This window comes from Tyto alba, unplaced genomic scaffold (assembly GCF_018691265.1).
Source record: "Tyto alba isolate M040663 unplaced genomic scaffold, T.alba_DEE_v4.0 Super-Scaffold_13, whole genome shotgun sequence".
NCBI lineage: Eukaryota > Metazoa > Chordata > Aves > Strigiformes > Tytonidae > Tyto > Tyto alba.
Window position 1 is genome coordinate 32,731,740 of NW_024881275.1, and position 11,413 is coordinate 32,743,152.

An 11,413-nucleotide genomic window follows, 5' to 3' on the forward strand; every position below is an offset into this window, starting at 1 on the left:
CCCTGCTACCAAAAACCCACAACACACAGAAACCCAGCACAAACAGCAAGTTTAAAATACATAACCAAAGAAGGTTTGTGAACTACTGCTAAGTTTCAGCAATTAAATATGATAGAGAATGGAAATTACAGTGATAAAACTTATCAATATGATCTAATTTTTCACTTTTTTTGGGGGGGGGGAAGGGAGTGTCATCTTCTCTGCAAAAAAATCAAAATCTTTCTTCAGAACCCTTTAAATCACAGGCTAGATCAATTTACAGACTGAAAATAAGAAAGTTCTTGAGTAAATTGGATTAGTACTTACCTGTTATTTATCAGTAATTTCTTCCCTCAGATTTCCTAAGTGTTTTATTGTAATCATATTTTAATTGTAGAATGAGATTTTATTTACTTGAATAAAATTTTAACTTTGTTTTTAGCATATTGAAAGTGGCAACCTGCACATTACGTACTGTCAGCTATGAGTGAACCCCTCTGAGCAGAAACCCAAAAGCATGTTTCTGGTAAGCTTTCTCAGTGCTCAGGTCTATAAACAATTGGGCTAACAAGAGTGTTTAGGACACAACAGCAAGTTGTTCACTCCCTCCAAAACAACCCTAAAAGTAATTCTTAATACCACTGAGGTGGAAAATACATACATTTGTAAAGTACTGTAATTAGAAATATTTGGTGCCTGACCCAAAACAGTTTAAAAAAATTTTCCAGAATTAGCTCCTTCAACGATATTCACCCAAAATCTTACTCTGCAAAGGCACCTACATACAAGTTTTTAAATGAAGTTCAAATGAGTTAAATGATTAAAAAAGAAGGAAAGAAGAAGCAATAAAAAAAAGGAGCAATATCTAAATACATGAAAACAAACTGAAGCCAGAGACAAGTAACACAGACAAGGTAAATTTACAACATGCTGGATAATACAACATGAATTCTGCATGCAAAGAAAGCTGTATCTACATGTTTTGAAAAACAAATTCCAAATGAGTTCTGCTCCCTTGTTGTTTGCAAATGAAGATGCATGCTTAGATCACTATCCAAATTAAAGAGATTAAATTAAACAGAGTACATGTACAATGTTAGGAAGTGGCAAAATCAATCTCAAGGGCTTTGATGGTACATTTTAAACAAATAATTATTGAGGCAACAATCTGTATATTTCTACTCATAAAAAAAATTATCTAATTTGCTTTCCTCAGTGGAGGAAATCACAAGCCCTAGAACTGATTTAGAGAAAGTAAAAAGGAAAAAGGAAAACATAAAAATTAAAGCTTGCATTTAATATTTCACTGCATAACCTAGAACTAAACTATTTCCCAGGACTATATGTTAGTTTTTATGTTTTATGTTATATTATTTCCAACAGGAGTGCTCTTTCAGAAGCATTTGTTTGTTCAAATTGACCATCTGATCTTACAAATCAAAAAGGAACACAATTAATAGTGGCTTTGCATGATCACTACACTCAAGGGGAAGCCAAGCACTAATATGTCATGAATCAGCACTTGCTAGACATAAAATCAACAGCTATTACTTGAAGAGGCTTTCTGTTTATGTAGTGGGGAAAAAAGGGACTTGGTGACCCACAACAGACTTTGCTAAATATTTTTTTGACAAAAAAGTGTGTTTAATAGTAGCTATGAGTCAATAGAGATGTGTTATATCCACCCTTAAATCATTAAAAGAAGGTAAAGGAATAGCATACATCAGTCCATGACTTCTTTGGGTGCTTTCATTCATACTAAATACTTCAAAATCAAAGCTTGTAATGTATAAACTCCCACGTTCATTTATGTTAGCTCAGTGCCCAATACTTCATACATGCTGCTCCTACGTAACAGGGGAGCTGTGGAATCCTGAGCACTTATTTTAAGCTAGTCCTTGTATTTCGGTTTCAAAGCAGGAAGATACACTACGCAATTTACTTTGTTCCACTAATATTAGACAAACAATGTAACAACGAAGCAAATACTGTAAAAGAAAAAAATCTGAAAGCAATCCTAACAAGTATCACTTAACAGTTAACAGAAGATTTAATACCTTTATCATAAAAATATAATTGTTCTTTTCTTTCAGAAGGGTAGGTATGATTATATTTTTTCTCTTTCAGAAGGGTAGGTATGATTATATTACACTACTCAGTAACCTCCCTTTTAAGTAAAAGAGTAATTTCAGAAAATTCTAATTTTTCCCTGCTATTATTTCCTTTGGAAACAAGGCCAGATGGGATGAAATGAAAAACAAAATTCAACTATCTTCCGTTATGATAGCAGTCACAGAAAAAAAACAAATTTTCTCCCTTATTCAGTTCTGTTGCTTTCTTCACGGAACATGAAGAATGAACATTAGCTGTCTTCTAAAACGATGGTACACCACAAAGCCAAAATGGTCAATGGTAAGATGCCACTTTATAGAAGAATTGCAAGTGTGCCACCTTATTCCTTGTGTTACATCTTAATTAATAAAACAACCAAAAGAGGGTTGTGAAAGAATGCCAGTTGATACAGGAATTGGAAAAGCTGACAGAGCAATCCTGAAAAAGCAACACTGTGGTTAAAACAAGGAAATACCAAGATAAGCAGGAGGGATGATACTCTCAACCATTAAGCCAGGAAATACCAAGATAAGCATACAGGAACAAAAGCTGCTAATTGAACCAAGGAGACAACTACTTGAACTATGAGTGTGCTTCTCTCATTAATATAATAAAACCCACCCTCGAGCAGGAAAAAGATCCCTAACAAGAAAAGCCCCTTCCTCACTGACCCTGCAGAGTTAAAAAAGAGGATACTGTGACTTTAAATCGAGACAAGGCATGTTGTTCAACAATGAGGGACAAAGTGATTAGAAACTAACCAGTGGTCATGGCATTAAATGTGTATTCATGTAGTTTGAAGTATATAAATATGTCACTCGCCAGTGAGTGTGTAGTGTGCTAGCTTTGTGGAATTCCCACCCAGCACCCAACTTTGACAGATATGGATTAAACAAATATCTCGACTTTGTGTGGTTTTCATCTCATTGCACATCGAGTAAAAGAACGCAGATTTTGGGACAACATTTGCAGTGGATTGCCTTTTGGAGACCCTGTGGGTAGCAAACATTCTCAACAGATCATGTTCTCATCTCTTCACTACTGATCTCTCCCCTCCCAAAGTGATGCTTCACGGGTTTTGTATGCCAGGTAATACAAAACCAAAGGGAACAAAGCCTTTGTGTGATCCTTTTCCTCCTCAAAACATTGTGCTTGTTCTATCTAACAAGAACTGCTACTAGTTGTCTAGTAACTGCTATCCCTTTGAATGTTTCAAAAAAAAAATCTTTCATGTTTTGATAATGATGGCATCAACTGGAAACACAACAGTTAAATTCTCCTGAAATGAAGGACAGAATATACCAGTGTTGGAAAGTAACTGGCATTTCCAACTAATACCCAGTGAAGACAAAAAGAAGTGGTTTTGGCAGAAACCACTGATCATTTTGCTAAACTTCCAAACAAAGGAATGTTATCTTAATAAAATCCTTGAAGCATTTAAGATTGCATAATGATAATGTCAAGAGAAAGACTTAAACTGTTCTATTCAGAGAGCCAAAAGGCTGTTTTAATTACTAGGTACACTGGGTGAATTCATGAATTACCATCTGATAGCTTCAACATAACCTTTCTTGGAAATAAAATCCAGTTCAACTAAAATTACTGTCTTGACACACATACTGATGGGTAAAAATCTGAGCAGAGTCTGAGTTAGTTGCTGTGAACTACAGTTGGCTTTGCCACCCAGCACGTTCATCCAGGGACCAGTCTACCCTCCATCCTGCAAAATCAGGTTCTCGATATTAAAGCACATTGACTTTTTCTAATTTAAAAAATTATGCCACAGTGATTCAACTGTCTGTCATGTGATTCAGAAATAATTAAGAATGAAGATGTATTTGTACACTGATAGAGCTGTTCTTACATATACTTACATTATCTCTGGACTTCATGATTCCAGTCAGCCATGCACAATCCAAACTGTCCATCATGATGAAGCTCGTGGCTGCCAATATTGATTTGTATCAAGTATTTGCTTCTAAAGAAATGGATTCTCTCATTTACTCCTATAAACCATAACACACAATCAGAATCCTAAGGCATAACCAGCACTCGTTCATTGCATCAGTTTTCTCTAGAGTCAATTTTGGGAATCCTGTGTTAGCAAACTACTAAAACAAGATGAACAAGAATCAACCACATTCATGTCAAAACATTATTCTGCAAACTAAGACAGCCTCCTCTCTTTGCATCTAATCAAGATAGATTAGTTTACATGATTTCTTCTTGTATTAATTTTCAAATACATGGGAAAGAAAAAGCATAAGTTTACCAGGTAGATAACCGGAGTGATTCCTTATTTTTTTACAAAATCTGTTCACAGAAGGCAACACAGATATAGTAAATATGTCCAACAAAGGCAGGCAGACAGCTCGGAGGAGGAAGGCTGCAGAAAAGCAAGCAATCATGAGCAGATACATCGTCATGACTTAGGAAATAAGCACTCCTGTAGCACACATATCCCAGGAAGTTAAAACAAGAGCCATTGTTGCCAGTTGACAGTGAGAAGGTGAGGCACAGCAGCAATTTTTTCTCATGTTCATATCTACAATGAATTATGGAGTTGTACAGGCTAAGATGCCTTGACTGTGCCCTCCAACACCCACATGGGTTCAGGTACAGTCATGCTTACTGATTAACTCAGCTCTGTCTCAATCCTTAAGGTTTTCACCAGCCTTTCATTCACCACAGACAAATCTCGTTGCTGACAGTAATAAAAACAATGCATAAAAATTGAAAGAGTAAACATTTCTGGTAATTACAACCTACTGAGAGCTACAGCACAAAATTGACAAACCAACATGCAAAGCCATTAGTGTGCTGAGAAAAATATCCTATTCACTATAGATACTCATTCTTGCCATTTTGAGCTTGTATTAAATCCAAATATGGGGGTTTTAGGTTAAATTATACAGTCTGCTGATTTAGATTAACACAGACAGATCTATTAAGGACTTCGGTAATATGACTCTACCGTCACTAGACTGATATATTTCCTTTGTCTATAACTTTCAGACTTCTGCAAATTCAAATTGTTTTCATCATAAACAGGTTTCTTATTCCATTCGCCACCACTCAAAAATAATAAATTGCATTTTACCACATCCATGAATGTCAGCCTGCCCAGTGCCATAAAAAAAATGAATCATGCTGACACATATAGAACTTTCTCAGAGAGATTAATTTGTGCTCCCTCAAATCCTGCAGTAATATAATGACTTATTTTAAGGAAACAAAAGGTCCAAAGAGACGTCTTGTTCCTGCAATGAATGCCAGAAAGCACTTCGTCTACCTGTATGGAAGTTCCTGGTTCAGAACAGTGCATCTGTCCACACATGTGACTATAAGTGAAAATATAAAACTGGACTGTTTCATCCTAGATTGTAGCTGAGTATATTTAAAAACTAGGGGGATTTTTGGCATAACTGGGAAAACAGGTCCCACAGAAGGACTCTATTTCGGACCACTGTCAAATCCTCGGAATCATATGAGCCTTCACAGGACTTTGTGCTGCCAGTCAAAATCTGCATGTTTGTACTCTCTCTATATATATACAGGACACTTCTCTGAGAACTGCAAAAATCAGTTCTGGTTAATTCCTTTACTACATTAGAGACTCCGAAGTGAATGATGGTATTATGTGGTTCAGTTTTACAGCTTCGCAATTTCTATCTTATGTTTTAAATGGGAAAATTGTTAAGTGACTACGGCCTCCCATGCATGACAGCAAAGCTTTCAGTAAAGCCTCATTCTCTTTTCTTCTTTTTTTCCTTGCCAAGGCATGGCCTAAAATTAGAGAGGAAATAAACTAACTAACTAAGTGGCTCATAGACAACCTATATGTGATATGATCAATTTAAACTCTTCCAGGTGCTTAAAAGAAAATGAAGACCTATGACAGCACATCTGTCAAAAGCGCAGTCTTATTCTACTGAAATCTGTCATTGTCTTGTCTGGTTGAAGATCTTTCTACTTCCAATGAGGAGCCAATGTACTGCTGTTTTCTTATAATTTCTTAATACTGCTGTGGATTACCGCCCCAAATGCATCTCTCTGCATTATACAAGCCCTAGAAAAAACAGCTGATCTATCTTAATGCGGTTTATCACGGAGATCTGACTCTGCCTGTCAAACAGGACCCTCTCCACACACGGCCATTATAACGATACAGGCTGGAGGAAAATCCACTTGATGTGGCTTCACTGGGCCTTCAGCAGGACCACCTGAGCTTACCCTCACAGTCCACAGTCTGATGCATATGTGTGTTCACAAGCAGCATTATTTTCCCCGTGCTTAGAGGTTTTACACTGAAGTTTTATTATACGATCATAATTTAAGTATTTATTTATAAATTATTATGTCCTCTAATAAGCTACCAGGAAACAAATAGAGCATTAATCCTCTAAGCCATTAAATTTACTTTGTTTTGTTTCTGTTAAAGAAATGCCTGCTTCTCCCAGCAACAAATCCCTCTTAAATAAGAGGTTTTTAATGGTGTCTTCATTTAGGAACCCATAATGCCTGCAATGGAGTCCATTCTGCTAAGGGTCTCAGCACTGTGGAACAATCTGAGCTCTATCCAAAGTCTACAACCAGTGTTGAGAGGGAAACCCTGATGCATTTGAGGGCGGATGGTGAGGACAGGGAGGGGCAGAGAATTAAAAAGCAAAGTGGAAAAAAAAGAAAAGCAAGCAGGGAACAGATATTCAAGGGTAACAATGAAAATCAATGTTTTTTATAAAAATAATAAAGCTAGCCATTTCCCAGTATATTTCTCAGGAAGAATCAAGATTTCAAAATATATTATACCCCTCTTTATGAGCACACCACTGCCATGCATTTGCATGGGTACAGTGAAGAAAAAAAAAAAATCTCACTTGTTTGCTTCAATTTGGAAAACAGATGGCTAAACAGGGATATAACAGGTCTGTAAAACCAGAAGAGTCATGAGTGTGAATGAATAGGCACTGACAGTCTGCTGTCTCTTTCAAAACATGTATTCCAGAGGCTTTAAATAAAAGGAATAAGCCAATCAAAACCAAAAGGACATGGGTTTTAACACAGAACACAAGTAAGCTGACCACCTCCTGCCACAAAATGCTGTGGATGACAGAACAATGCTAGATAAATTCATCGAAGAGGAATCAACTGAGAGTTGCTTAAAACTCAGAACCCCCATGTGGCTCAGGAAGCTCCTGAGACAGGAGCAGTTGGAAGCTGACAGTACAGGCTAGGGAAAGAAGAGAAGTCATGTTTATACCACCCTTGCATCATTCCTTGAAGGTCTGTTTTTTGATGACAAAACATTGCTGGATAGGTAGTAATCCAGAATAACCACATTTTTTCCTATCATGTAAGACTAAAGGAACTGCTAAATTTGCCAGATAGGAAGATACATTTTTATACCCAAGGTCTTCCATGACGGTTTTGCACTACAACAAGCAAATATAGTACTTTTTAAAGAAGGAGAAGCTGACTATGGTACAACAAGAACAAGCGGATGCACACAGTAGTCAAACTTTTTCCCTGTAAAGTTCTAGCATGACAGTTGCTTAAACTTTTAAACTAGGACTCAAACATCACAAGGGACAAGTTTGCCCTCAAAACAAACCAATAGCCTTATTTGACTTCATGGCGAACAGGGACATGGGATTTCACTCTAATTTCTCCAATAAACCTAAGTCTCAAGATGGACAAAAGCTTTCCTTTAAGATAGCTGTGAAAAATGTTTTTATCTAAATAACACAAGGGTTGGAGAAATTCAACTCCAGAACAAAGACTCTCCAGGCTGGTCGTCCACGGGCTCTCCCCACCATAGCCCAACAACGTCGACCAAGCTTTTCCACAGGAACACAGCCAGGAGTTACCAAAGGGCACCACCCGCAGTTAAAAGTTTCATCTCATCTCTGATATGAAGGCATACAAACTCAGTTTCTACATGCAGCAGCTCCTTATGATTTGCCTACTAGGTTCTACCTTTCTGTTTACTTCCCTGTATCTTTTACTAAAATCACACTAAGGATCTTGCATTTCTTATTCAAAAACCTATATAATAATGCTTGAACACCAAGCCGTGTTATTTGTATATTCCACTTGACGTTCAAATACCCAACCTGCCGAACGAAAGGTTTCTTTCCATTGTGCATAACACACAACAAATATAGCTGTACATGGCTGCATATAGCTGGAGGTGTCTTTTACAATTATTTCAATAAGAAAAAAATACAGAATAATAACAAGTGGTTTTGTTTGTGCGGTATTTTTGTTTAGTTTTTCAAAACAAACTGAACTGTTTTCATGCTCACCTGTCTTCCCAGTAAAAATAGTAAACGAATATAAACAGCCATGGTGTTTTCAGTTAAAGGAAATCAACACTGCACCGCATGTGATAACCCAAAAGGAAACTGAGGAGAAAGTGTGAAAACACTATACATTATAACATCTAAATTGCATAAAGGTGAGAGCATACACTGAAGAAAAGTAAACTGGTATAAAAATTATTTCACAATCTTTCAAGACATCAGCAGCACAGATAAACCATTCCACTATTTTTTTAACAGACAATTCTTATTTCTTAGAAATATTTGTTGCAAAATCCAAAATCCAACAGACTGTTGCATCGGTCAACCACAGATTTCTACGCAGTTAATAGGCAAAGGCAATAGCAAACCAGACAGATGGCACCGAGGGCGAGTCAGTATTTTGGGGTTTCATTTTTCCATCGGTTTCATGTTAAAATCATTTCGCAGTTCAACAGTGAGAGCAGCCTGTTTAAACTTAGTTTCCAATCTACAGTTTTGTTCAGTCTTCCTAAAAACTGACTGCTGGAAGCCTGGTGGGATATTCGGTGAGGCCCATTTTTGCAAGCCGCTCTACCTTGACCCACCCGCAGCAGAGACGAAGGCCGAGTCCGCAGCAATGGAGAGTTGGGGACTAGGACACGGCAGCCTGTAGCTCACCCACTCCTCACTGCGCCACGGACACAGACTTCTCCTCCGGCACTGGCTATAGCCAGAGAAGCTGCTCCCACGCTGGGAGTTTTGACGCCTGAGAGCTTCTGCATCGAGCTGTCTGGGCACAAGCTGCTGCCACAGAGAAGAGAGATTTTCCTGGGCTGAGGCGGCTTCACCTCAGTTTAAGATTTTGTGCCAGATGGTTTCAAGCTTCCCGCTTCCTCTCAGGCACCGCTGTGGGCTGCTTCCCGCCCGCCGGCCCCGGAGCAGCAGGAACCCGACGGCAGGGGCGGAGCAGCCGCTGCCGGAAAGGCGCCAAGCCGCCGGCTCCACCCGCGGCAGAGCCCCCCGCCAACATCCGGACTGCCACTCGTGAAACGGCCCCCACCGACAGCGCCGCGGGGCTGGCGTGGGCAGCGGCGCCGCCTCCGCCTCGCCCGCCGCTCACCGCGCTCCCCCGCAGCATCACCCCACGGGGCGCCGCGGCCGCCTCGCAGCGCCCGGGCGCTTCGGTTTCTCCCCGAAGACGACCCAGCCAGGCGGGCGGTGGGCGCACGGGGCTGCCCGTGGGCTGCTCCCCAGCCCTCCCGGCTGGGACAACCGCCGCCAGCGCCCACCCGAACCAGCAGAGCCCCGCCGGGGCCAGGCGTCTGCCCGCCCCGGGGCGGCGGCAGCCCCAGCCCGCACTCACCCAGCAGCAGCAGCTTCAGCTCCCGGCGGGCGTCCCGCTTGTCCCGGCGCAGCTGCCGCTCGATCTCGGCGCTGATGCGCCGCGACGCCTTCGCCTCGGCGGAGAGGCAGCAGCCGGCCGTGGCCGCGGGGAGGGTGGGGGGAGCGGAGGAAAGCCGACCCCCGCTTCGCCGAGCGGCGGCCGCCGCCCCCCCCACGCACCCCCACGCCGCCGGCGCAGGTGGCGCCTCCGCCCCTCCCGTGACTGCCCGCGGCCCCGGTGGGGCGGGAGCCACCCTCCTCCCACGGGCGCGGGAAGCAAAGGCGGCCGGCTGCTTAAAAGCAAAGCAAAACCACTGCAAATACCCACGCACGCCGAGAAGCCCCCCCCCCGGTAACTAATTAAAAAGAAGCCAAAACGCACACACCCACTGGCGAAAGTTTAGGAGGCCGGTGGGGCAGGGGAGGCTATCTGTCATCCCGGAGCCCCGCGGTGTGTGGGAGGGCTGCCTGCCTGCGGTGGGGGGGGGTAAGGGGGGCTGTCGGAGGGGGGTTATGGGGTGCAGCGCCGTCGCCCCGCTGCCGCCTCCCTCCGAGGCCGGCGGAGGGCAGAGCGGCGACCCGAGGGGTCGGTGTCGCAAAACCCCGTACCCGGGGCTTGCTTTCCCTTTTCCCACCTAGCACCTTTGCCGCTCAACAGGGATGGAAGCTGCGCAAAGGAGGGGGGACGTGCCTGCTTTTGGTGTCGGCTGGTTTTCTTTCTGGGTGGTTCGTTTTTTTGGGTTGGTTGGTTGGTTTGTTTGTTTGTTTGTTTTTTTTTAAAAAAAAAAAAAAAAAGAAAAAAAATAGCTGTATCCACTCCTTCCTTACGTAGTTAAATCTAGTGTTTAACTTACTGGCTTGTATTTCGTAAGGAATACAACCTTGGAAAATCTTTCAGATCGAAGTCATGCCTGCAGTAGTAAAACCAGTGTTCTTCGGGGCAGCTATAAAAGCATTAACGCGAGGCTGCTCCATCGACGTGCCGTGCCGGTGTCCTGGGAGCCGACCCCACCTCATGGTAAAGCAACAGTTGCTTTGCTTCTGCCTGCCACGAGTGGTTCAAGGTCTGTGGTAATATAGGTAGGTAGCAATTAGCAGCGTTGTTACAAAAGGCGTGTTTGCTGATCCGTAATGTAGAAAACACTGATTTATTACCGAACAATTACCACCGTCTCCCTTGAGGACGTGGAACTGCAAGCAAGCTGCTCGAGTACTGTAGCGCCAGAGAGAGCGAGCTACATAGTCCCCTGTGCTAAAATTACAAATATAACTCCATGCTGAGGGTGGTCGAGTTGGGAACTCTTTCAGGCTACAGATCCCGTGGCTTCAGGATTTATTTTCAGTGCAGCCCCTTCTGTTCCCTGGGCAGACTCACCTCTATAGTTGCTTTAGGACACACCTGTGAATGCAACGCTATGTCATACTCTGTGTCCCAGAGTTTGAAACTCATTTACAAGTTTGCAAACAGTGGAGAATATGATATTTATAACCTTCTAACTCTACTGAAGGTCTGCAAAATCAGCACATAATTTTTAAGTCTCTTGTCAAGGTCATTACGTGTGTGGTTTTGGTTTTGGTTTCTTCTTTGTGTTTTGTTTTTTTGTTCTGGTTTGCTTGGTTTTTTTTTTTTTTTTTTTTGAGAGGGGAAGGAAACATTT

The 11,413-nt window shown here is 41.8% G+C and overlaps 1 protein-coding gene across 1 annotated transcript in view; it reads right to left on the reverse strand.

Annotated features, from left to right (window-relative positions):
- The window catches only part of LOC104363342 (guanine nucleotide-binding protein subunit alpha-14), a 77,297-nt gene extending 66,092 nt beyond the window's left edge, over nucleotides 1-11,205 (reverse strand). Inside the window, 2 exon segments of the mRNA XM_042788007.1 lie at nucleotides 9,735-10,048; nucleotides 11,131-11,205. Coding sequence (XP_042643941.1) covers nucleotides 9,735-10,048; nucleotides 11,131-11,205 — 389 coding nt within the window.
- Between the last annotated feature and the right edge of the window lie 208 nt (nucleotides 11,206-11,413).